This window comes from Cydia splendana, chromosome 7 (assembly GCF_910591565.1).
Source record: "Cydia splendana chromosome 7, ilCydSple1.2, whole genome shotgun sequence".
Taxonomy (NCBI): Eukaryota; Metazoa; Arthropoda; class Insecta; order Lepidoptera; family Tortricidae; genus Cydia; species Cydia splendana.
In genome coordinates this window covers 11,639,851-11,667,111 of record NC_085966.1, presented here as the reverse complement: position 1 = coordinate 11,667,111, position 27,261 = coordinate 11,639,851, and the positions used below count along the sequence as shown (strand labels likewise).

General features: G+C 34.9%; 2 protein-coding genes across 2 annotated transcripts in view; one reads left to right on the top strand and one right to left on the bottom strand.

Annotated features, from left to right (window-relative positions):
• LOC134792172 (cytochrome b5-related protein-like) overlaps window positions 1–27,261 on the top strand; it is a 526,347-nt gene that overhangs the window by 246,903 nt on the left and 252,183 nt on the right. The gene's annotated exons all lie outside the window — the stretch shown is intronic.
• Window positions 1,937–27,261, bottom strand: LOC134792163 (myrosinase 1-like). Its single transcript, XM_063763396.1, has 10 exons — window positions 27,109–27,261; window positions 26,464–26,576; window positions 23,721–23,889; window positions 22,709–22,979; window positions 13,384–13,519; window positions 11,308–11,405; window positions 9,404–9,535; window positions 8,855–9,028; window positions 3,255–3,499; window positions 1,937–2,164 (listed from the first exon to the last, which is right to left on the bottom strand). The coding sequence occupies exons 1-10, from the start codon at window positions 27,156–27,158 to the stop codon at window positions 1,999–2,001; spliced, it is 1,554 nt and encodes a 517-aa protein (XP_063619466.1). The 5' UTR covers window positions 27,159–27,261; the 3' UTR covers window positions 1,937–1,998.

Below are 27,261 nucleotides of genomic sequence, written 5' to 3'. Positions count from 1 at the left end.
TGACAAGATAAAGTTTACAATTTACAGTTCCCATAGGTTAGATAGGTTAGATACCATATCCAAAACTTCACCTTTGGTGCCCAACTTCGTCTAAGTAAATTATTAAAACAACAATTTTACCAAGACAATTATAATTATATCCATTGAATTAACAATAATAAAGCTGCGTAGCTTAAGAGAAAAATAATTTAAAATATCATAACTTCGCCACGCGTCGTCATTATTCCAAAATCATAAATATTGAATTACCAACGCCTAGCATCGGCGAAATTACTTACTAATGGCGAATTTAGGGTACGTAGTTTTGCCAACCCTCGTTTTCAATGAAACGTTGCTAACGGGGTTTGCTTATCAAAATCAAATCAGAGTCATAAAATACATTACAATTAAATAAGAAATATGAACGTATGTGTTAAATTACGTATAAGTAAACGTAGGGTATTCCTCCTCTAGAATCCGTCTGAGCAAACTCTGTACATAAAAGACTTCTAATAAGTACAGAGTTTGCTTGCGCGTGAGACTTCCACACTTTGTCACTTAGTGACAAAGTGTGGAGGTGTCACGTTATATTCTTATAGTAAAATGACGTTATCTCGGGCTGACTCAACATTATCCGTTGTGTGATAGCAAATAATTCGGATGTAGCGGAATCATTCAGTTCTGCAACGTAGTTCCCATTTTCCTCTCTGGATGTGATGTGACTTTATAGAAAATATTTTTACGCAATCTGATGTGTATTAACCACAGCTATGCCTTGTTTGATTTTTTTTAGATTTATTATTCATAGGCCTAAGAAGCGCTGGCTGGACGTTGTGATAGCGGACATGGAAGAGAACAATCTCACACGTGAGGATGCCGAAGAACGGGAAAAGTGGAGAAGATTGAGTAGGAAAGCGGACCCTAGCGCTAGGCCGGAAAAACGCTAGGTTGAATAAGAATATTATTCATAAAAGAGTTAGGAGCTTTAAACAAAACCGGGCAAGTGCGAGTCGGACTCGCGCACGAAGGGTTCCATACCATAATGCAAAAAAAAAACGAAAAAAAAGCAAAAAAAAAACGGTCATCCATCCAAGTACTGACCACTCCCGACGTTGCTTAACTTTGTTGACCAAATCACGTTTGTTGTATGGGAGCCCCATTTAAATCTTTATTTTATTCTGTTTTTAGTATTTGTTGTTATAGCGGCAACAGAAATACATCATCTGTGAAAATTTCAACTGTCTAGCTATCACGGTTCGTGAGATACAGCCTGGTGACAGACGGACGGACGGACGGACGGACGGACGGACGGACGGACGGACGGACGGACGGACGGACGGACAGCGAAGTCTTAGTAATAGGGTCCCGTTTTACCCTTTGGGTACGGAACCCTAAAAAATTGTAAGGAATTTGTTTTTCTTTATAAATCTTATAATAATAAAAAAAATTAGTATATCCCTATGGTTAAAATACAATAAATAGTCTAAAAATATTTTCCAGGGAGGAAAATGGGGACTACGTTTTGTGTTGAGAAACGGTCGTCCAATATCCTCGTAATGTGATGTTAATTGACACCTCTTTAGTGATGCTTTACTAATGAAATATAAACTAACATCACTTACATCACTACACCTTATAAAACAAAGTCCCCGTCGCGTCTGTCTGTTTGTGTGTATGTATGTTCGCAATAAACTCAAAAACTACTGAACGGATTTTCATGCGGTTTTCACCTATTAATAGAGTGATTCTTGAAGAAGGTTTAGGTGTATAATTTGTTAATGTTTTGTGTAATCCGTGCGAAGCCGGGGTGGGTCGCTAGTTACATATGAAACTATGTAATATAAATTATGAAAATGTAATATAAAATATATAATATGAAACCTAATGACCTAATTATTGCAATTAATAATTATATAATGAAACAATATAAATATATTAGAAATCGTAACGTAATATTTATTAACTACTTATTTCATATGTACAATATAACATGAAATCAACATGGTTGGTAAGCCAATATTAATCCTTTATTTTATTGGACTGGGCAGACGACGATGGTCTTTCTATGAACTCGAAATTGATTTTTTTGGTTCGCACTATTTCCCGATAGTTAATGGCAGACAATTTTGGTATCCGGGTTCTGTGTGGACTGTTGAAGTCTATATGGTACAAGCCAAATTTTGATCTGAAAAAAAAAATTGTCGCGTTAGTTTGTTGACAGGTACAGTTTGTATAGTTTTTATTCCTCACGTTACATTGTAAATACATACAAAAACATAAAACACATAATAAGTGTTATAAAATGAATATAAAACTAAAATTAACTACACTTAAGATAACTAAAGCTAAATAATTAAAAATACCTATCAAAATTTTGCGCCCTAGGTAGGGTGCCCATCATGCAGGCAGCGTTCCCGCGCTTGATCGGCCAATCTTTGCGCGAGAAAGCTGCCTGCGCGAGGGTCACATGTGGCCTCCTTTAGGCGTTTGCTGAGCGCCTTGTGGAGCCCCCGAGCCCCCCAACGCACATGCTTATTAATTAACAAATTAATAATTAGCCCGTGCCCGTGACTTCATAAGTTTTAACCCCATTAAACCCTATTTATCTGTGTATCCACAAAAATATGTTCGTCACTTTTTAGTTTATTACGTTCATTTATTACCCGAGTACGACAAATCAAAAGAAGGGTTATTTTAGTAGTTATATTAGTAGGATATTATTTTTAAATATTATTACTTCAGTTGAAGACACTACCTTTAAAGATAAATAAAACTAAACCGGTTTATACTTCCGTTTTAACATTTTATAAATCGATTACACAAGTAGACGTAATTAGCAATTAAATTCAAATGATTTATATTAAAACGTGAGAAATAAACAAGAAACGGGTTTAATCGTGATGCCAATGATATACCTACATATCATGCATGTATTAACATTATTGTTTTGTTTTATCTTAGATGCCTGATATAATCAGGTAAGTCTACATAATCAAACGAAGATAATGTATTCGTTCATACCCTTCCACTATAAAACCCATGTTATAATACATGGAGCTCTTCTTCAGAAGACCTAAGCTAATGGCCGGCTCTTTATCATTTGTCACCATGTCTGTCACGTTCTAACAAGTATGTGTGCGAAAATGACGCACGACTTGACAGGTGATAAAATCGCGATCACCGCCGCTACCTCTGTAGGTCGTGTATGTATAGCACAATCGTATAGCGTTTGCGCCCTACAATTGTTTAAATTTAAAATAACAATTAATACGTACGTGTAACCATCTTTCCATTCGAAGTCATCCATTAATGTCCATGCAAAATATCCTTGTATATTACAGCCATCAATGTACATTGCTTTCAACATTTGGGCTAAGTATTCGTTATAATAATCTACTCTTGCGTAATCGTTGATGCCTCCGAAGTCACTTAAACCATTTTCGGTGATGATGATCGGAATCTCTTTTCCGTACTCATTGGATATCCAGTTGATAAGTTTCCGAAAACCAGGAGGGTATACCTTTAATAAACATAATGTGTTTAATATATTAATATGAATAGTCAATCGCAAAGCCGAATCGACAATCGCGTTGCTTTAATATAGATTTCCTCCGGTTATTGCTGGTCGTCTTTCAAACAATCATAACACAGTACCAAGTGATATTTATAAAGAAAATACTTGCATGTAAAATATTGTATAGTAAAACGACACATTAATTACCATGCCACTTGGAAAAATACTAATACCGGTATGTAAAATGACAAACCGCAAACCATTATCATAGTGACACTATTTTACAGAATAAGTCAGAACGTTCAGAATCTATTAATCTTTATTGTGATCCTAGTGTAAGTAATACTTATGTCATTAAAATATTACATTGTATTTGAAGTAATGTTATAAATGTTACCTACATTTATCGTGTTACAGCCATTATTAAATACCAAGAATTTTTTTTATATTTATTTATCATAAAGTACGCAACAATTTTCTAACAACTAACTATATTCCTCGCCAAACTGCGTTTACAGTTTGTTGGCGAGATAGCGCTCATTATCTATCATCCGACCTACTTACACCTAACTACTTTCTTAAGTGCCGTGTAAATATTTGTTAAGTGGTTTATGGACAGAATAATTTTGTAAAACTACTAACTAACTATAAAACTAACCTTAGGCACTATGAGAGAGGTCAAACTGATCAGCAATGGGGCAAACTAATGCAAATTATATTAAACGTAGGTATTGTTCGTTGTTCGTATGAGACAGTCAATAAAATACGGATTTATTAATTTCTCAATTATTTTCTTAGGCATTGTACTTTGTTTAACGGTGCAGTAAAATAAAAAATAAAAATATTTTCCTATAATCGACGACTATGTCGAGATTCAGCCGGACAAACAGACTGATGAACAGGAGTGGTAACTTCGTTTTAGGGTTTTCCTTTAGAGTTCCTACGGGCACGGACCCGTACAACTACTTTAGGCGTTTTATAAACTGGTTCCGATCACGCCACCGTTCCACTCAGAAAACGAAAGTTTGATAAGGCCATAGGAGTGCCTGTTGTAGTCATAAAATGCAGATAATTAGTTAATCGTGATATTTACGTGTTAATAAAACGCGACCAAGAATGAGGAAGTCTGGTTAACGAGTATCATACAATATATACCTACATGTGCGTGTGCGTACTACAAGTTTTATGATATTGATATATATTTTTACGAACAAACAGTCCTTTCAACTCTTGATGTTTATTTAATAACAAGTCAAGAAAATCCTAGTTGAAATAACTAATGACATTTTTGTAATAAGTTATATCTCGAAAACCTACATTAGTTTTATTACTACCTAGTATAGCCCTTCCGATTTCTAAGATCAAGTTCGCCATACATTTATATGGCGTAATTTATCTTAGAAAAACGGACAGACTATACCAGATTTATGTTACCTACTTACATACGCGACAATATAATACAGTTTTACTTTTAATACATGTCATGCTTCCAAATATTCACCACCATCCGCCCATCTTCTGAAAATACTTTACTTATCAAAATTATGGTAATGAGCGAAGAAAACATTTTTGATAATAAATTTGCACAATTTGGTCGCCTTGAAGCCAGAACTTGCCAACATAAATAACGGTATTTCCATACTTAACGATTGTAAACACTAAGATTGAACTTACGTTTGACTTTATGATAGACAAATATTTGGACACGGTAGGTACTTAAGTATTTATATCTGCGTGTTTCTTTTCTTAGACGTAATAGTGGAAATTTTTCGTTAAACAAAAACGAAAACAGAAACTAATTAATTGACTTATCTAACACATTTGATAATTAGTTTAAAAAAAACCTTAACGTTCAACAGGCTTTATCAGATTAATTTTAATTGCTATTATTTTTATAAACATTACCAACTATCAAGTTTTAATATACGGGTAATTCTTATTCTTATGCATTATTTGTGTAACACGTAAGAATAGCATGTATTTTTGTGAAAATAAGTAAACTCTATATCAATATACTTAGTAATTTATCTCTAGTTTTAGGTCAACCTAAATGTATTGTCCTAAGAGTATTAGAAACATATAAAAAAAAAATTACAAGTGCGAAATGTCACGGACCGTGTAGTGTGACTTCCCCAGATTTTGTGCTATTTGATTTTTTTTTTAAATATGAAGTGATTTTGCAATAATTTATATCAAATATAAAACAATAATCCTTGTTCTACAATACTGTTTAAAAATTGTATGGATTTATAACGATTTTATATAATTTTAAACAACATACATTTTGTGATTAGTTTTCGCGTCACCACCGCGCGTGGTAATATAAACATGCGGTACTCGGTAGAAAATTATCTTTACTACTGGCAGCCTTATTAAAAAAACTTTATTTTTTAGAACAGCAACACTGTGTTGTTGTCAGGTTTACAAATGGCTGAAGGGAGAAGTTTTGTCAAAAATTATTTATTTGTGTTCATTTGAAAAAACGGTCAACCTTAACGCGTCACCGCCGTGTTAGAGTTTTAAAAGTAAGTTGCAGTTTCACGTTATTGTTTGTAACATAAGATATAGAGTAGCGGAAAAAAATCTATCATATTGTGATTTTTCTGTAAAATATATCAAAATAGATGAAACCAGGGACTGAATTTGTTGATAACTAATCAAAAAAGGTTGTATTGATTTATTCTAGGCCCAATATATGCTAACAGGCCGGTACATATTTCAAAAATCTATTTGAATTCGTATTTCTGGAACATGACGTCCGTCACTCGTAGTATATAAGTCGATAAAAAACAGAATATCGTGTTAATTCGTAACAATATTTGTAAGAATTATCAGTTCCGTCATGGGGAGACCTCGTGGAAATAAAAACTTATCAGTAGCTATAAAAGAAGCAATTGTAATGGGGTACAAAAATGGCTTAACGCAATCGACGCTGGTTAAGCAATTTCAACTTCATCAGTCGACTATATCAAAGGTTTTAAAACGCGAAAAGCTTCACGGATGTGTAAAAAAGCTCAACAAACCTGGTCGCTCACGCTGCACATCACATTTGGTTGAGCGCAACATTTTGAGATTAGCCAGAGACAATCCACGATTCACGACGAGCGACATTATGCGAGAAATATCGGCTGGAGATTCAGTTTCTGTGACCGTACGTACTATAAGAAATCGTCTGATTGATGGTGGACTTCGTGCTCGTCGCCCTGCTAAGAAACCACTTATTTCCAAGAAGAATCGGACAGCTAGAAAAAAATATGCGAAAGAACATCTTTCTTGGACTGCCGAAATGTGGGAAAAGGTAATTTGGAGCGACGAATCCAAGTTTTTACTGTTTGAAACAGATGGAATTACGTACGTACGACGCCCCGACAATGCTCGCTATGACCCCAAGTACCAGCTCCCTACAGTCAAGCACGGCGGCGGCTCCCTTATGGTATGGGGATGTTTCAGTGCAAGTGGCGTTGGTCCGTTACATCGAATAAACGGGATTATGACAAAGGAAGTATATGAAGAAATATTACAAGATGTTTTTCTTCCCTGGGTATGCCAAAATGTCGGCAGGGCGTTTATATTTCAACAAGATAATGACCCGAAACATTCATCGAATCTTGTTAAGCAGTGGTTCAAAAAACGTAGAGTGAGGAATTTGGCATGGCCCAGTCAAAGTCAGGACTTGAATCCGATAGAAAATCTATGGAAGGAGCTAGGACGTCGTGTGAGTGCAAGAAAAGCAAGAAATATCAACGAAAGATTTGAGCAATTAAAGGAAAAATGGGAACGCATTCCAAATTCTTTCCTCGCAAAGCTGAGCACTGCCCCGAAGATGCCAAGCTGTTCTTGATGCAAAGGGTTTCAGTACCAAGTACTAATCATATATTTTGATTTTCAGTCAAGAATCTGTTATTTTTGTTGTTTTTTTTTTGTTAATGAACCACTTTTACCTATACTTTGCGTTTTAGTTATTTAAGTTATTTTAGGTACTTTTAAATTAATTTGTGCAAAACGAGTGTCTTTTATGATATCATATAAATGTAATATATGATTATACTCTCCATTTAAAGAGCTTTCATATGATAATAGATAAGGTAGGTTTAGTCGATCACATATAGAAATATTTAATAAAAACAATTATGACAGATTTTTTTCCGCTACTGTACCTCATACATTGCAGATTAAGCTAATTATTGAACATTTGCAAAATCAAAGGAAATGTTTATGTAATATCGGACATGTTCCAAATTATCACGACCGTGGCCTCAAAAATCTGTCACCACCACGGACTTTTGAGTCCACGTTCGTGACATATAGACACGTGGTCGTGTCATTCTTAATTCGTTTGATTAATTTAGAGGCACATGCACTTTTCAGAAATGCATTTTCATTAGCTACAGATCATTTGCTATTATTGCCCGACTGCCAAAAGCAAAAAAAATATTTTTCGCTTGTATGTATGTATGATGTGTATCGAATTCTTTGTCACGCTCTACAGCCTTTATAGTTTGACGGATTTCAACGTCTGAGCTGTCATTAGGTTTGTCGTAGTCATAGGAGTGACTTAGGCTATGTTAAAATAACTATATAAATCAAAACAGCCGAGTTGGCCACCATAATGCCGAAATGTCACGACTGAGGGACACTTTGTCACAACCGTGTTTATGTACTCATTTTATTTACCTTTCCTGAGGATATTAAGCTTGACCATATGAATCAAAAAATTGCTTATTGTATGTACTTTTGATATATGTAATAATATGTGAAAAATAAAAACGTTTATGAACAAAAAATTTTTTTTGGACACAATTTAAGAATCCCATATGTATTCAGTAAGCGTTGCTGTCAAATGAAATTTAGTTTACAAATGGGTGAGACACGAGCGGTTTTCGAATTCCTTTTAGAGTCAGATCAAGATAAATCTGCAGCGATTTGTATAGCACAGACTGCACAGACGTGTAGAACTAAACTGTCCATAATGCCCAAGTAAATAGACCGATCGCATGAGGTTCATCAGTCTTATCTTAATTAGTGCACTGTCTTTGCCCATTCTGGTCCATATCGGGCGCAAAACAAATTCTCCTCTTAAATAGGAAATTCGCTGTGTATTATAGCGCCTTATGTTGATGGGTACAAGTAACGAAGGAGCCTTAATCTAATACCTTTAAACGAACAATACTAATATTGCCTAATTATATAATATTTTTTTAAACAATGTTTTATTGAATTTTCTACATGTAATAATGGGTAAAACACAGAAGCGCAGAAACTGGTTTAACAGAAATATAAATATTCAGAGTAAGCTTTCGTTTTCGTTTAGATATACAAATTTTGATGAGAGGCCGATCTTACGTTTCAGTTTATACATACCGAGAACCAATCTGATCCAGGTTTCAGCCATTTTGGATCTTGCTCTAATTTGACACCCGTGTCATAGTCCATTGACGGTACTGCCCAGCTCTCCTCTGAATTGGACGGAGACATGAGGAAGGTCGTATAGTGATTCAGTCCAAAGAAGTCAGAGCTGCCTCTCAATGAAATTCTCTAAAAACAGATCGACTTTTATTTTATATTTCTTTACAAGTCATTATTTTTGTGAGAAACAAATATAATTAAAAGCAAGAAACACGTTTATCGTCGATAAGTTATCAAAATATATTTCTCTCAATTATGTACACGTGACTATGCGACCGCAAACCCGTTTCGAAATGACAGTGAGAGCCATCGCCACAAGTTTACGGCCCGATTCGAACTTTAAGATACGTCAGTTAATAGATCTAGAAACGATATGGATTAGATATGTCAGTGACACTGACAAAATATCTCGACTTATCGGGTTTGACCGCCGCATCCCTCGTATTTTTCTTTTTCATGCACAATATTCTTAACAATTGTTAAATGAAAACTTCATAAAATTACCTCTTCAGGCGTAAAATATGGCAATCGAGATCTTGTGTAACCTTGGTGCAGACTCAATTTATCCACTCTGTTTCGTACGAGCTCCGGATAATCACCTTCCTTAGAGAAGATTGGGTGTGCGAAGGTACCTAGCTGTTAAAAAGAATAAGATGTTGATAAATCAAATCTTAATGTAAAAATAATTAAAATGATACATAAAAAACCTGAACTTTAAAATATCATGACTGTATTCTATAGGTACATTCATTGTTACATTTCTTATGCTGACACGAGGAAAAATATTCTTCACATTTTCAATAAAGGATGAAACGTCACCGACAAGTATATTAAATATTATTAAGCTTTTAGGTTGTTATTGGTTGTAGGGTTCCGTACCAAAAAGATAAAAAGGAACCTTTATGGTGCGACTCAGTTCGTTTGTCTGTCTGTCACATTGCTAAATCTCGAGAACTACTGAACCTATCGATTTGAAAGGCTATGGTCGGACTTTAATACATTTGCGACCTTTTATTATAGAGTATCGATTTTTTTGTGGTAAGCACCCCTAATGGTGTCGTCTATTATTTTTCCCAAGTCTCAGCTTCTTATGTTTGATAGTTTCCGACTTACGTCATTTTTAAGGTTTATTAAAAATAATTATTATCTCACAAACTTCCCCCACACAAATTTTCTGAAATTCTTAGTCAATGTTCTATAAATTAAGGCTCACCTCTACAAAAAATATTAATATTATAATTATTTTCAATAAATCTACGACGTAAGTCGGAAACTATCAAACATAAGAAGCTGAGACTTGGGCAAAATAATAGACACCATCAGGGGTGTTTACCACAAAAAAATCGATACTCTATTCTATAATAAACGGTCGCAAATGTATGAAAGTCCGACCATAGCCTTTGGAATAGTTACATTATGATCAACGCTAACCCAAACACATTGGAAGTGTATATTTTACATTTAATATCCTCACATTTATAGGATAACACGGTATTGGTTATATATTTATGATATTGTAATATTATAAACAAGTTGGGAATGGCTAGATACTCGTATGGCTTGGCTTTCCTCGGATTAAAGGCTTTGCTTACGCTCACCTCGTTTCCGTCTATAGGTATGTATATTATATAAATATATTATAAAAATGTAATCACATGTGGTCGCGATCCTCAGCAATGAGGGAACGAGGAAGAAGAGAGATATATACAGGATGATCAATCCAAATGGGTCAGTATGGAGAAGTCAGAAACTATGAGAGATAGCGAAATCTGTTCTTAGGAACCATGGCTTCGATTTTAGATTTAATAATAATGACATTCAAACTTTTTTTTAAACTCTCATGCGTAACCGGGAATCGAACCTGGTCAATATTCTTTATGTAATCGCGTGTAGTATTTGTTTGTATAATTGATCCTGAAAGTATAAGGACCAAATTTTGCTATGAAATCTTGTGTAAACATTAGACTGAAATGTTCACAATTTAAATAATTTGCAAATTGTTGTCATTAATGTGAATCGGTCATAATTATGAATCATTTATCTGAATAGACCACTTAATCTTATCTGCATCGATATTATGCATTATAAATTGCGTTTATTTAAAATTAGAACGCATTCGTTCAGCGGGCGTGCCAATTTATTTAAAATTTGAAAATAGAGCACTTAATAACTTAAAGGTTGCAATGTATACCTAGGTTATGCATGAGAGATAAAAAAATAATAATGCCATTATTATTAAATCTAGAAGCCATGGTTCCTAAGAACAGATTTCGCTATCTCTCATAGTTTCTGACTTCTCCATACTGACCCATTTGGATTGATCACCCTGTATATACCTATTATTATTAGTGTAGTAGCATTTAATCGATCTATGCTCAATACGACTAATACCAGGTTGTTACACTTACGTGCATCTGAAGATATCTTTCAGCGGCTTCGAGGTCATCTGGATTACTGCTGTTTTTCGGCTTAGCCCAAAATGCGTCAAGAGTGATGCCAATTTTTCCTAAAAAAATAAAAGAATAAGTTTGATTTATTTGCGTCAGCCAGTGTAGTTGTTACACGTGTTGGTGATATAGCTACCTACAATACCTACATATAATCGTAACAGCCTTTTGAATGTATCGATGGCTAATATTTTATAACTTAATAATACGGCAATCTTGAATGTAAATAGTTATTAACATGTATTAAATTCAAGTATCAGAGCGTATAGAGTTCGGCATACCTAATATAATAGGGGGAGTTCCCTCTGCCAACAAACTTGAAACAACAAAATTGTATATTTGTGTTTTTTTTATTAATTATATTTTTATTTACTTATGCTAACTGTAAGTTATATATAAGAATATTTAGAATACGCTGAAAGCGCATTTTCAACGGCATCGTAAATTTTACTTGGATCAAAAATGTCGAAAATTTTGATAAGTCAATTATAGAGGTATGTATTAGATAAAAATTTGTTCAAACCAAGTCTAAAATTTTGAAACAAATACACAAAATAGTTCCTTACCTGTAGAGGACAGGAAAACCTATTAGAAATATGCAGTCAAGCATGAGTCGGACTTAATTACTTAGTTTTTGATCCGACCCCTACGGGTTTTTAAAGACACGTTCCACATAAAAAACACATTGTTAAAAACACATTGTTTTTTTTTTATTAAATGATATAATAATAATAAAAATTGAGTCCGACTCGCACTTGACTGGTTTTTTCTTTTTAGTCAACAAAATTGTTTATTGTATAAATTTGTTAATTAAGTTCTACACGTGTTATGGAAGAGCGGGTAGTAAGAGCTTCTGTCGCAGGTATTTTATACCTACTTACTAGAATGCTCCAACCTTTACAATTGTACCGTGTATTATTAACAAATTAACATTTTTATTCGTCATATTCATTTTTCATTTTTCAAAAGCTCTTTCTTCGGACTGGAGCGCGGAGAAGCATCTCATTGCTCCGCAATCTAATCAAAAGTTTATAACAACTCTTACTTTTCGTGCTATTTGGTTGTGTAATGCTTTGCCGTTAGACATCAGATGCGTTAAATCCCTTCCCATTTTAAAATATCTTTTGAAATCACATTACCTATCGCTGTCTTAACTTGCCTTTATTTACGATTAATAATATATATGTATGTATTAGTATGAAGGTACGAATAGTGACTAAATAATACCTATATTATTTTAAAGTGTGTAACTGTGTAATAATCTTCTAGTTTTCAGTTTGTTAAATTACATGTTTATCGGCATTACCCGTTCAATATTGTAAGTAGGTATGTAGGTACTTAGTCTCTTGCTACCCAAAAGTTTTCTGGAAGAGAACGCGCCATTGACGTATAATATCTAAGGACGGGCCTTACGGGCACTAAAAATGGTACTAGTTCAGCGGTGTTACTCACGAATTCCAGCCAATCGTGCAGTCTAACGCAACTAGTTGCGACCAATAGCGCGCGTAATGCGAACTCATCAACCAATCGCGCGCGTATTGCGAACTCATCAACCAATCGCGTTGTAGCGGTGTCACACCGCTGTACTGGACCCTGTCACGCCTCATTATTATTGCCCGCAAAGCCAGTCCCTAGATATCTATGTCAATGGAACGCGCCTGTTGTTACCTAATTTAAACTTTGAACTTATTAAATTTTCCGTGTATTTTTTATTTTGTGGTTTACAATAATACATATTCGTTACCTACCCACTTATTCGTTATTTCAAAGTTTTTAAACCGTGACAAAAAACCTCTATTATTTTTTCCTTTATTTCATAGTAAAGGATGAAACGTCACCGAGAAGTATGTTAAATATTATTAAGCTTTTAGGTTGTTATTGGTTTTAGGGTTCCAAAAAGATACAAAAGGAACCCTTATGGTGCAACTCATTCCGTTTGCCTGTCTGTCACATTGCTGAATCTCGAGAACTACTAAATCTATCGATTTCAAATTGGGAATAGTTATGAACAACTGGTACTGGTAACCGAAACTTTACCTTTTTGTGTTGGTCTAAACTCCTCGTCGTAAAGATGGTAGACGGCAGCATGAGCCAGCAGCATGTAGTGGATGCACAAGTATTCACCCACTCCGTGTGATTTTAAAGCGGGGGCGAAATAGTCGCCGCCGTAGCCCTAAAATGAGTAAAATGTATATTGAACATTGTAAATAAATAATTGGGGATTCTACCAAAAGCGTTGGGTAACTGCGTAACGCTATTCTTTAATACTTTCAATAAAGTTGAGAAGTCGATATTTGGCATCATAACAACTGGTAACTAAGCTTAATTTTCATCGGTATATTTTACAGATTTATTTAGATTGCGAGTACGAGTAGGTATAAAGATAGCTCTGAGACACTCGTCACGACATTGCCCAAAGTTGTCATTCTGGTGGTGTGCCCCAATTCGGTCATTACTTTTGACAGCGTTGTATCTCTACATTTCAATAGCGCACTAACTACTTACACATTTTTTCACAAATTACGAAAAAGAAATTGTTTGTGAAATCAATGACTGAAAATTAATAAAATAAACTTGCATTAAAACAACTGCGCCACTACCCGATAGCCTATATTCGGGGAGAGGGGAGCATTATGTTAATGGATTATCGGATGATTATGTATGATCTTTGTATGGTGGTTGCTTTACATCGAGTATAATATTTCAGGTATAATATTTTAAATCTCAATGAGACGGGCCCTGGGCATCGGTAAACATAAATGTGACGTCCCACGGGTAAGGGTATGGCGGTTGGCGCTTACTGCGTGTAGCAGCTTATTCGTATTCGTGTAGGAGCGTCGTGAATAACAGCGTAAGCTTCTGCCGCCACAAATATGTACATAGAATTGTACCCATGTACCGAATACTATTAGGCAAGAATATCTAGATATAGACGGTCAAACAACTTTGTCAGTAGAAAAAGGCGCGGAATTAAAATTTTCTATGTAATTTTTTTTTCGCTTATTTCTACTGACGGAAACGGCTTGCCAGACTATATGAGGGCAAATTAAAACATCTCACCGGTGTTTTCAACACAGCAAGAGAACAAAGGGCATTTTTAACATTGCAGCATAAATATCCGGCGGGCCATTTTAGCCGTGTTAAGGGCTCGTAAGTTACGAAGCACAAAGCGGGCCATTAATTCGAGAGGCCCTAATTCGGAACAAATTATCGCACTCCTATAATTTATGATTACATCCCATCAATTCCAATAATTATATTCATGATGTGTTCCATTAATCTTTAATCCGATATTCAGAATATAATACCTTAACGTAATAGTTTCTAGGGTGAATAACCCTAGAAACTATTACGAAATTATTATTATTTTGGGTATTAATTATATATTTTAGTGTGGAATATAGTATTCTTAATAAATAACATGAATACTGCTATTCGCAAAATAAGGGACAACAAATGAATAGATTTTTTTTTTATTAAGTTATAGAGGGAAATGCTAGGAACACAATTTTTGACTCCGTAACTTCCTCCGTAAAGTCCCCGCCCTTAGCCCTGGTGCTGGGGGGGAGGGAGGGGTTAAAAGGTCCCATTTTTCGGTTTTTTACTTATATCATAATATAATAACACAATATTGAGTTTAGAAAATGCAAACGAAAGAATGGATACACTTGTTTCAGCCATTAATTACTATTATAATATAGCTTTTCCCGAAAAACGTGTCACTGTAAAGCCCAGAAATGATACCTGGATCACAAAGGGTATTGCAACCTCAAGAGAGAATCTAAATAAAATGGAGATACTACAAGCACACTTTCCTGATGATCATAGGAACAACCGGATTAAAGTGTACAAAAAGGTACTGAAAAAAGTAATGATTTGCTCTAAGAGGCTGGGAATCTCTGGACGAATACAGAACTCTAATAATATAGTCAAAGAAACATGGAAGGTTGTGAACGAACAGATAAACCGGTGTACTACAGGGAACTTGAATGAAATTGAAGAGGTATTAGATAATAATGGAAACAGCACAAAAGATCCTTCTAAGATGGCACAAATATTTAACGATTTTTATACTACAATAGCAGAAAAAATAACATGTAACTTAAAAGTTAGTGTAGAGGAATCCAAAAATTATCTAAATTCTGTTATGAAGCCAAACAACAAGATACATTTCGGACTTGTAACACTAAAAGAACTTCATATGACAATAAACAAAATAAAAAACAAAACGTCGAAAGACATACAAGCCATGGATACCAGAATATTGAAGATCATAAGATATAATGATAACATCATGGAATTACTGCTGACTGTCTTAAATAGTTGCATGGAGGAAGGGACATTCCCAGAAATACTGAAAACCGGCAGAGTCGTACCTATCTTTAAGAAAGGTAAATCAAATGACCCAAGCAACTACAGACCAGTGTGTGTACTACCTGTCTTCTCAAAGGTCTTAGAAGCGGTGCTAAAAACCAGAATAATGAATTTTTTTGAACACCACGATCTCTTCTCACACCACCAATACGGCTTCAGAACAGGGAAATCCACAGCCATGGTTATAAGAAGAGTCGTCGATTTTGCATTAGAGTCTATGGATGGGTCGCAGAAATGCGCAAGCATGTTTTGCGACCTATCTAAAGCTTTCGACTGTATACGGCATGATATTCTCATTCACAAACTACACCACTATGGTTTTGACGGCATAGCTTTAAAAATGATGGTCAGTTACATGCAGAATCGAATGCAAGTGGTTGAAGTTAGAAAAAATGTGTCATCCCCTGAAATGTGTAAAATAGGCGTACCGCAGGGATCAATTCTGGGCCCAGTATTATTCTTGATTTATGTCAATGACTTGCCTTCAAATATACCAGAATGGGCACAGATCAGCCTTTTTGCAGATGACACACATATTGGAGTCAGACACAAAGATCAACCATCAATGGAAAGGGTGTACCCTTGTTTTGCCGACAAACTTTTCATCGAATATTATTTCATCGACAACGATTCATCGAAACGTTAGTACTAGTAATATTGTTTGGCTTTAATTTGTTTCATATACTATTTATTTCAATTTTTCTTAGTGCGTAGAAATACTATTCAACGAATATTACTTGATCGCTAATTCGTTTCAAATTATTTTAATTGGCACAACTACTAAACATTGCAATTCATTTGTTCGACGTATTACTTTAATACATTTTTATATGTCGTACTACACATTTATACATTTTTCTGTTGTAAGAATTTTAGATTTAGGTTAATGTTAGAACTGCGACCCCACACAGAAACGAACGGCTATCAAAGTCGGTTTAGGTTAGGTTAGAACTGCGACCCCACACAGAAACGAACGGCTATCAAAGTCGGTTTAGGTTAGGTTAGAACTGCGACCCCACACAGAAACGAACTGCTTTCAAAGTAGGTTTAGGTTAGGTTAGAACTGCGACCCCACACAGAAACGAACGGCTATCAAAGTCGTTTTAGGTTAGGTTAGAACTGCGACCCCACACAGAAACGAACTGCTTTCAAAGTAGGTTTAGGTTAGGTTAGAACTGCGACCCCACACAGAAACGAACGGCTTTCAAAGTAGGTTTAGGTTAGGTTAGAACTGCGACCCCACACAGAAACAAACGGCTTTCAAAGTAGGTTTAGGTTAGGTTAGAACTGCGATCCCACAAAGAAACGAACGGCTATGAAAGTAGGTTTAGGTTAGGTTAGAACTGCGAACCCACACAGAAACGAACGGCTTTCAAAGTAGGTTTAGGTTAGGTTAGAACTGCGACCCTACACAGAAATAACGGCTTAGTAAGTAAAATTATTGTTACCAATATATTTATAATTTGCCCAACATGAAAATGGCAGCCTTGTAAAATTATATCTTCAAAATTAGAGCACATAGCTATAATCGCGCAGATTGAGCCGACTGACGTGATTGCGTTTAGTTTCGTTAACGAAATATTACAAATTGAAATAATTTTACGCGTAATAAATTTTATTAAATACAATCCAAAATGAAATAAAAAAACCCGTAAAGAAATACCACGATATAAACTATATACAAAATAACTCAAGTACCAATTAAAAGTCCCCGATTTAAATTTACTAGTATCGATTCTTCGACGCAATAACTTGTCGATGAAATGAAAATACTTGAAACGTTGTCTTCGAAATAACATTCGATGAAATGTCTGTCGGCAATTCAAGGGTAAACCAATGGAAAGACACCTAAGATGCATCACAGACTTATTACACAAATGGTTTGAATGTAACGGCATTCTTTAAATAAAAATAAAAGTACATTTGTAAGCTACAAGACACTTTCAAGAAAAACCAATGAAACAACCACCTTTGAGTACACTCACAATACATGTTTCTTAGGCTATGAAATTGACAGTCAACTAACACATAGCACGCATATTGACAAAGTTTGTAATAGATTAGCATCGGCTAATTACGCATTGTTGAAACTAAAGCCCCTAGTTAACCTAAAAACTTTAAAAACTGTATACTATGCTTATGTTCAAAGTGTACTAACTTATGCGATTACTATCTGGGGAAATGCAGTAGATATATACCGGGTATTGATTCTACAAAAACGCTCGATTAGAATAATATGCGGAGTAAATTGGCGCACATCTGCGAGGTCCTACTTTGTGAAGCTTGAAGTAATGACGGTCATATCATTGTTTATATACAACTCTGTGTTAGAAATTCACAAGAAAGCAAGCACTCTACTTAAGCGTTCGGATTGCCACAATTATAATACGAGAAACAATAGCAAACTAATACTTCCATCACTAAGATTAAAAAAGTGTCAAAAACAGGGAATTTTCATAAAAATAAAGCTATTTAATAAACTGCCCACAAATATCACGGATTTACCTTTTAATTTATTCAAAAATACAGTCAAGACTTTTTTCCAAAACCATGCCTTCTATTCGATTACTGAATATTTATTATTAAAAAATATTTTAATTGACGCAAATTGTAAATAGATTTTTATTATTACTAAGCGTATTTACTTTGTAAATTCATACTCTTTAAGTATAATATTGTGAAATGCTGACTTACCATGTAATGATCATGTTACATTATGGTTAATAAACAAACTAAACTAAACTAAACTATCTCGGAAACTATGCGTCCTAGCGACATGATGTTTGTGTACAAAAGTAAAGCTTATTAAATTTGCTACAAGCTTTACTCATTAAGTTTTTCGATATCTTGTATAGTTTTCGAGATATCCGCTCTTGAATGTTTGTAATAGGCCGTGGCAGGATGAGGGACCATTTTGTGGCTTAATAGCTTTTCGGCCTGATTTTTTTTATGATGATGTGCCACGTCATTAGTAAGTTCTGTACTAAATTTCAGCTTTCACCTATTCTTATTTTTGAAGAAAAAAATAAAATAAAATAAAATAAAAATATCTTCGTTTTCATGAAACGAATTCTTTCGTGCTTTACACGTATGGTACACTTAATTGAGACCCGCAATATGTAATTATAAACAAGTTAACACTTCATACAAAAAAAGAAAAATACATGTGTCAATATTTTTAAATATATTTTTTTTATAACTTATTAAACAGACACACCTCCAATTATTTTACGAATAATAGCCCTTTTAATGAACTATAACATATATTTAATTCAAGCTTTTAATAATGGTGCATCATGGCGAAAATATTTTAAAAACTTGGTGAGACCCCTTGATGTAATTAAAATGTAATTAAATCCGTCATATTTAATCTTCTTGCATATGTGTATCAATAATGGACAGGTTCATAATATCGTTTCTCGAAATCATAATTTGTGGCTTTCCATCAGAAAACGGTACTTATGCTCCATGTACATAAGGATCCTACTCTGATGGAACCGTCCCTTATACAAATAGAGCATGCATAAGGACCCTTCTCTGATGAAAAGGTTTCTTCTCTACCTGTGCCTACATCAAGCATAAGGACCCGTCTCGATGCCACATTTTGACACAAGCATGGCAGGCGTGCAGGCTTTAGGATAGTTTCATAAATCAAAACCATTAAATGCAAACAAAGTATATTGGCATAGAAAAATAATTTAAACATTACAAAAGTATGGTATGCACCATTGAGTTAAGTTATTGCTCTCTTGGGGTGATCTTCATCATCGTCCTCGTTTTCTATCTCTTCTCCATCGAACCCCGGTCAGAGGATCCTCCTGTACTTCTTCATCGTCGTAGTCAACTTGAGGGACCCATTCAAGCAGTTCCCCTGACAATTTTGGCATGCTGGGGAACATTTAAGGTTTGCTTTTTTGCAGCCACACTTATTTATTTATACGTCATCATTTCATAGAAGTTTGACGTTTAAAATAACACTTTCACTGCGTGGGCTATCAAATCCACTGCAGACTTTTCTTGGTCTGACTCTAACTCACTGTGCATTGGAACCAGGCAGTTGTTCTCAATCTTCCACCTATACATCTAAGGAGGCAGGTCATTTCCCAACCACAGCTGAACTTGGTGGAATGTTCGGAGAGAATGCTGTTTTACTGCTCCCTCGGTGGGAGGAAGACAAGAGATATCAGGCTTGATGGTAGCCGCCGATTTCAAGAATGACTTGAAGGCATTGAGAGAGACTTCTTTCACTGGAGCCCATACCACCTCAAGATGCAATATAATATATGTTATAGTTCATTAAAAGGGCTATTATTCATAAAATAATTGGAGGTGTGTCTGTTATAAAAAATATTTAAAATATTGACACCTGTATATTTCTTTTTTTGTATGAAGTGCTAACTTATTATAAATACATATTGTGGGTCTTGATTAAGTGTACCACACGTGTAAAGCACGAAAGAATTAGTTCCATGGAAACGAAAATATTCATGAATATATATATATACCTATATATTTATTTTTTTTCTTTAAAAATAAGAATAGGTGAACGCTGAAATTTAGTATAGACCTTACTAATGACGTGGCACATAATCACAAAAAAATAAGGCCGAAAAGCTATTAAGCCACAAGATGGTCCCTCATCCTGCCACGGCCTATTACAAACATTCAAGAGAGGATATCTCGAAAACTATACAAGATATCGAAAAACTTAATGAGTAAAACTTGTAGCAAATTTAATAAGCTTTAATTTTGTAGAAAACATCATGTCGCTAGGACGCATAGTTTCCGAGATATAAGTAAAAAACCAAAACATGGGACCTTCAAACCCCTCCCTCCCCCCCAGCACCAGGGCTAAGGGCGGGGACTTTTGATATGTTCACCTCCTAACTACTCCAAACAAAGTTATGGAGTCAAAAATTGTGTTCCTAGCATTTCCCTCTACAACCTTTTTTGAGCATTCATTTCCTGACCTATTGGTGTCCCTTATTTTGCGAATTAGTATACATGTTATTTATTAAGAAAACTATATTGCACACAAATTTTCGAGATCCCCGAAATATATTACATTTCAGGGATCTCGGAAACGGCTCTAACGATTTCGGTGAAATTTGCTATATGGGCTTTTCGGGGGCGAAAAATCGATCTAGCTTGGTCTTGCCTCTGGGAAAACGCGCATTTTTGAGTTTTTATATGTTTTCCGAGCAAAGCTCGGTCTCCCAGATATTAATCTTAAAACAAGCTAAGCTGAGCTGGCCTGTTTTTCCTTAAAACTTGTAAAATAAGGTGATTACTTACTTCAAATTAGACAAGCCGATGAGATACGAGTTTTATGAACGCACCGCCACTATATATACTATAATAATATGATAAACTTCCAAAATCATTACTTTAATTTGTAATTGAATTTATTTGAACGACTAAAGCTGAATTTTATGTTTTTTTATGTTGATGTTCTTGTATTAATTATGGTTTATTCTGTAATAAAGTTGTGACAGTATGTTTATAACTTCAAAAAACAAACTGTCAATGATTTTGACATTTCTGCGGACAAGAGTTGGCGGTTTTGGCGTGCTGAGATTTTTTTTTAATTCATAGTTGTTTACTACACATTATACTTGTAAGCTGTGTTAGAAATGAAGATACGTATAACTTTGCTATAGTTATTCATATTGGCATTCAAGTTTAACAACATAGTTAAATTCCGAACGTCATTTTACGTCTTATGCTCAATGTCATAAAAGCCATCACTACTAGTCATTATACTAATTGAAGCAATTAACTAAGCAAATAAAATCAGTTGAAATCAATTTTTCATGACTTTAATTGACTTGATCACCGTGGGCTCTACTTGTGCGATTTCGACCATGATCCTACCGCAATCTAATGGTAACAAGTGGAAATAGCCTCAGGGCGATTAAAATATATGAATTATTCCTCATTAAATTAAGTCAACTATTACCTACATCAACTATCGACATATAAAGAGTGAACGCTGGGACGTAATTATAAAGAGCAAGTCATGAGTGAAGTATTAAAAGGGAATAATAACGACAAAGGTTTTTCATGTACACGGGATAATGGTGTCCCGGACGTTTGGGACTTTTGGGAGGCGTGCGCGGAGTCAAAGCCAACACAGGTGCAACCCGCGTCACCTGTCAGGGTGGGTTATTGGGAGGTTGGAATTTATTAAGTATTGTTATAGTTTTTATTTAGGTACTTATACGACATTAATCAATCTTTTTTTTAATTGTTAAAAAACATTATATAACTCCAATTATCCACCTACTGCGTGTTATTAAAATGATTATTAAGTGACGATAATCAATTCAATTAATTTTGTTACACAATAAATAATATAGTTCCGTCTAATAGCTATTGCAATTGAAAAAACTATATTAAAATATAATAAAAAGGAAGAACCTGGTTATGTCTCCAATCATACCCTGGACACTAAAACACAAACGCCTATTCCTCTTTTGTTTTACACTTGAACCGGAAAGATAATAATATGTTGGTAAAACGATTAGTTAAATTATGACCGTTGACGACCAAAATTCACCATAAAAGCTACCAAGTACCTCACTACTTAATACAAAGCATGTTCTATTAATACTGGTAGAAGTTGTGAGGCTATGAGGTAATTAACGTCATTAAGTATTTCGATACAATATTGTTAATTTACTCACAATAGCAATTTGTTCTGCTCCGTTCGAGTATACTAGTATTCTTTGCACCGAGGCAACGCGTGCTAAGTTAACAACGCCAATATTTGTTATACAGCATCAAAAATCGGTTAGTGCAAGCTTTTTAAATTTTAAGTGAGTAAAAAAATCTGCTGCTCAATAGGGCTAAGACGGTCGCTTTTTTATCATCTGTCACCATGCCTGTCACGTTCTAACAAGTATTAAAGTGCGAAAGAGACGCATGACATGATAGGTGATAAAAATGCGACCATGATATCCGTGCTGGTTGGGATATAATGACTTACGTTATAGCAATGTTGATGCGGCTCATTCATAGTTGTCCATATTTTAACCACATCGCCAAATAGATTAAACACCACTCTTGCGTAATCTCTAAAGTAATTGACTATTTGCGGATTGGCCCAACCGCCTAGGTCCATAATAGGGGTGGGCATGTCCCAGTGGAACAAAGTCACAACGGGGATTATATTGACTTTGATTAATTCCGTTATCACCTTCCGATAATATCGAACCGCAGATTTGCTGATGTTATTGTCAGTACCGTTCGGAAGCAACCTGTTGACAAGAGTCATATATAATAATGAATATATAGATGGTTAAGCAAATCTTGTCAGTAGAAAAAGGCGCGAAATTCAAATTTTCTATGAGACGATATCCCTTCGCGCCTACATTTTTCAAATTTGCCGCCTTTTTCTACTGACAAGATCTGCTTGACCAACTTTACTTAACATTCTAACTTTAATAAACGTCAAAAATTTGAACATTAGTGTCAAAAGTGACGTTTCTTCAAACAAAAACGTCACTTGTCAGTGACTCATCCGATCTATATCGTATCGAGATCTAATTTTTGACGAAATATCATTTGATATTTATTTACTATTCGTTTTTCGGTGAAGGAAAACATCGTGAAGAACCCGAACTAATCCCGATAAGGCCTAGTTTACCGTTGGATTGGAAGGTCAGATGGCAGTCGCTTTCGTAAAATCTAATGCCTACGCCAATACTTGGGATTAATTGTCAAGCGGACCCCAGGCTCTCACGAGCCGTGGCAAAAATGCCGGGATAACGCGAGAAAGAAGAAGAGACCGACTGCCCGATTAGACCTTTAAGATACGTCAATTAATAGATCTAGGAACGATATGGATTAGATGTGTCAGTGTCAAAAGTGACGTTTTTGTTTGAAGAAACGTCACATTTGACACTAACATATCTAATCCATATCGTTTCTAGATCTATTAACTGACGTATATTAAAGTTCGAATCGGGCCGTGTTACTCAGTTGCCAATCGTCCTTACCTTGGCCACGAAATCGACAGCCTGTAGTACTCCACACCCAACTCCTTAACAATGGCTATATCATCCATGTATTTGTGATAAGAATCCGCTGCCACGTCCCCATTGGAGTGATCAGGCGTGTAGTATGGGTGGGAATGTAGAAACGTGTCCCACATACTTTCACCCTTACCTGTAAATTAATACGACGTTTAACAATTTTAAATATCAGTTAAGAGGCTACCCGAGGTTTACATCGTTTTTTGACAAGATTTGAATCGTATCTCCTACATTTGCACTACATACAGAATTATAAGACAAACGGCTATCGGTTCGTCAATCTTTTATCTCCATTTTTATCTACCGGATTTTGAAAGAAATGAATACTTATTTCTTAATGATTTTTAATTTTTTTTTTTTTTGTTATTGTCGTTTTAAAAATCATAAGAAATAACATATACGAAATCTACATATTTGGGTTTGACATTGACGTCTCTCTAAAAACTGGTCAGAGGTTTTAATTTTAAATTAATTAACACAAAAGTTATGGCCAGAAAACCAGTTTTTTGGCCTAAAATTGTTCAACTCGATGCCAAATATCTTGAAAACAATGACCTTTGAAGTAAATATAGGATACCATATTGCTTAAAGCCGTGACTGTTAATATGATAAGATTGATAAGGTACAAAAAACTTTATAAAACTAAGGGTTTTGATCGAAGGTCATTGGGGCATGGGATTCCCTTAAGTGTTTTAATCAGGGATCTATCTAGTAGGTATCCAGCATAGAATTTCATTACCTACTTATTTTTTATAGAAGGACGAGGACGTATGGAGATTTCTGCTGACCCATTGATTAATTATATATTAGAAATGCTACACAGGGCTGTTATTCACATTGCCATTGATTGATTACTGAGCATACACGAGTACTACGAGATAATGCTGATAAAGACTAGGGTAAATAAGTTTGAGAATCGCATGCTCCAGGACTCTAGATTTTTGAGTCAAGTAAAATGAACTTGGAAAAGGATCAATGACTCAAAAAACTCGGGAATAATTAAAATCAATCTCATACAACTGAGTCTAGTTAGACTCATTAAAACTTCAACGGTATCTCGAAATGCGTTACAACTACATGTACCTAGGTAATCGAAGATCAAACTTATTTTTCATCTCTCTCCTATTCGGAATGTTCACCTTTCAGACCAACCAAGTGTTATCGAAATTAAAATGACAATTACATGGGATTTAATAAAAATGTTAATAAATCAATATAAATGACGATGAATGTTTAAATTATTATCATTACATTACAATCATTCAGTTTCACTTTTTTGAAGGCGCGTATAAATTAAGGCCGTTTCAGACACATCTCAATTGTCTATGGTTTGAGATTTTTTTTCCGATCAAAATGTAAATGGCGCCAATTCCAGTCCCTAATTCTCTTAACCGTCAAAAGAAATTGTATACCTATAATAAACCTACATTTCTTGTATTTGACTTTCCTCATAGTCGAAATGAAAAGTAGAGTGCTTAACTCGGGTAAAAGTAACCATCTCATCCTCGAATTATTGGCGCTCTCATCACTTCGTTCGTACGCCAAAATATCTCGGGTGATATGGTTCACTTTCCACCCTTGGTTAACAATCTACTATTTGTTCTCCACAGGCGACGGATTTTTGTTAGAAAAGCGAATGGAATAACATGCCAGGACGAAGAATAAGGCAGTCGATTGACCTCGTGAGGTATGTAGAACTAAATACATTTGCATCGAAAAAGGCCAAATATGTAGTTAATTATGTAAGAGTAGGTGTTTTTGTAAGCATGAATGGTGCTTTATGTTAATTTATGTACTTAGTAATATGTATATAGTACATAATTGTGCATAAATATTGAAACTCTAAAAATATCTAATACCAGCGAGATTGGCAATATAAATTTAATAATCTGCATGTATAGTCAGAAAAAGTATTGGTTCTCGCTCAGTTAGGTACATGAAACTTAATTGTTAAAAATTCATTAAATTTCTAAAAAAGTCAATTTGTACTTTTTTTTTCTTAACTCGTTATAGTGCCCCACTGCTGGGCAAAGGCCTCTCCCCTTGATTTCCAAAACTCCCGTACTTTGAACTTTAATAAACCTAATTAATAATCTCTTATTTTCGGCTGTACTAATTAATTAAATTAATAACTGTTTATTGAAGAACATTTAAGGTATAAACTAGAAACTGAGGGGGAGGGGGGCACATCTTTTGGTCTTTCAGAGTGTTTATTTTGAAAAACCGGTAGGTACATTGTAACTACTGTTAAGCAAATTGATTCTTAAGCGTTGTAGGTATAATTAAGGATGAATAGATGACGATACCTAGTTTGCTCGAAAGTGAGTGTGGTTAGCAACGGATTTAAAGAATTGACTGTGTCTGACTGATTTCCAGTATGTTATGAAAATTAAATAGATACCTACTAAAACTGGATCTTATTCGAAAGCTGATAACCTGAGCACCTCAAAAAATATATACTTATTTATTGTTATACAAATAAATCACAGTTGGTATTTGTAAACGAATTCAATTAACTATATTAAACACTAAATTTTAATGTTCATTAGTAATTTACACATTTTATACGTTTCATGCATTAGGTTTTGGTGTAAGTACGGTCAGATACAAAAAACCAAAGTCCAATATTTGCATGTTTTTTTTTGCAGAAAACTGTATTAACTGGTACTGTCCATACCATATCCGTCATGGAATTAAAACGACTTACCATCTTCATTCCAAGCTCCTTCAATCTGGTACGCAGCAGTAGCAACTCCGAACATGAATCCGTCAGGGAATGTGTAGTTTCCCGGCCCCGACTCCCCCCGAGCGCTCAGCACGCTACGCAAACAAACCATATTTTATTGTTTTTGGCGATGAACAATTATTAGAACAACAGGGGATTTCTCAATTGATTACACGAAGGTTTTACTACGGCACGCAATTTTCTTTTGCGGGAATGCGAAAAAGATAATTTTGTTAACCAGTGAAATAGTTTTAAAAATATGCAGCGTAGCTGCTTTCTTAGTTCGTAGTCACTGACTTACAAGAAAACAGGCCACTAAAAACACTATATTCAGAAGTGAACAAACAATTGGTTGTTTAAGCAAAAACTAATAATTAGAGCATCCAGAGTTTGTGCAGTAACGTAAAGGCACTAATCGACTTGCACTTACAGATTTTGAGTTACTATGAAAACAAATATACACTGTTTGGCTATTTGATAATTTAAGATAACTTTAAAGGCTTTACAATATATAAAGAAAAATCAAATAACGAAATCACTGCAATCAAAATGAAGAAGATATCAAGGAGAAAAATTAAGTAAGGCGGAACATATTTCACGATATCGGTTAATTGTTAATAACCTCACCTAAGGCTCGCTAGGACAGCCCTGAGAACGACTCGACGCGAGCTCGCCATTGTACAGACTAAGACAAGTTTAAGTATCGCCTATTCGATTTCCATGTGACAATTAATTCTTTGCTGATACATATTAAGTACCTATAATAAATGCGAAGGTCTG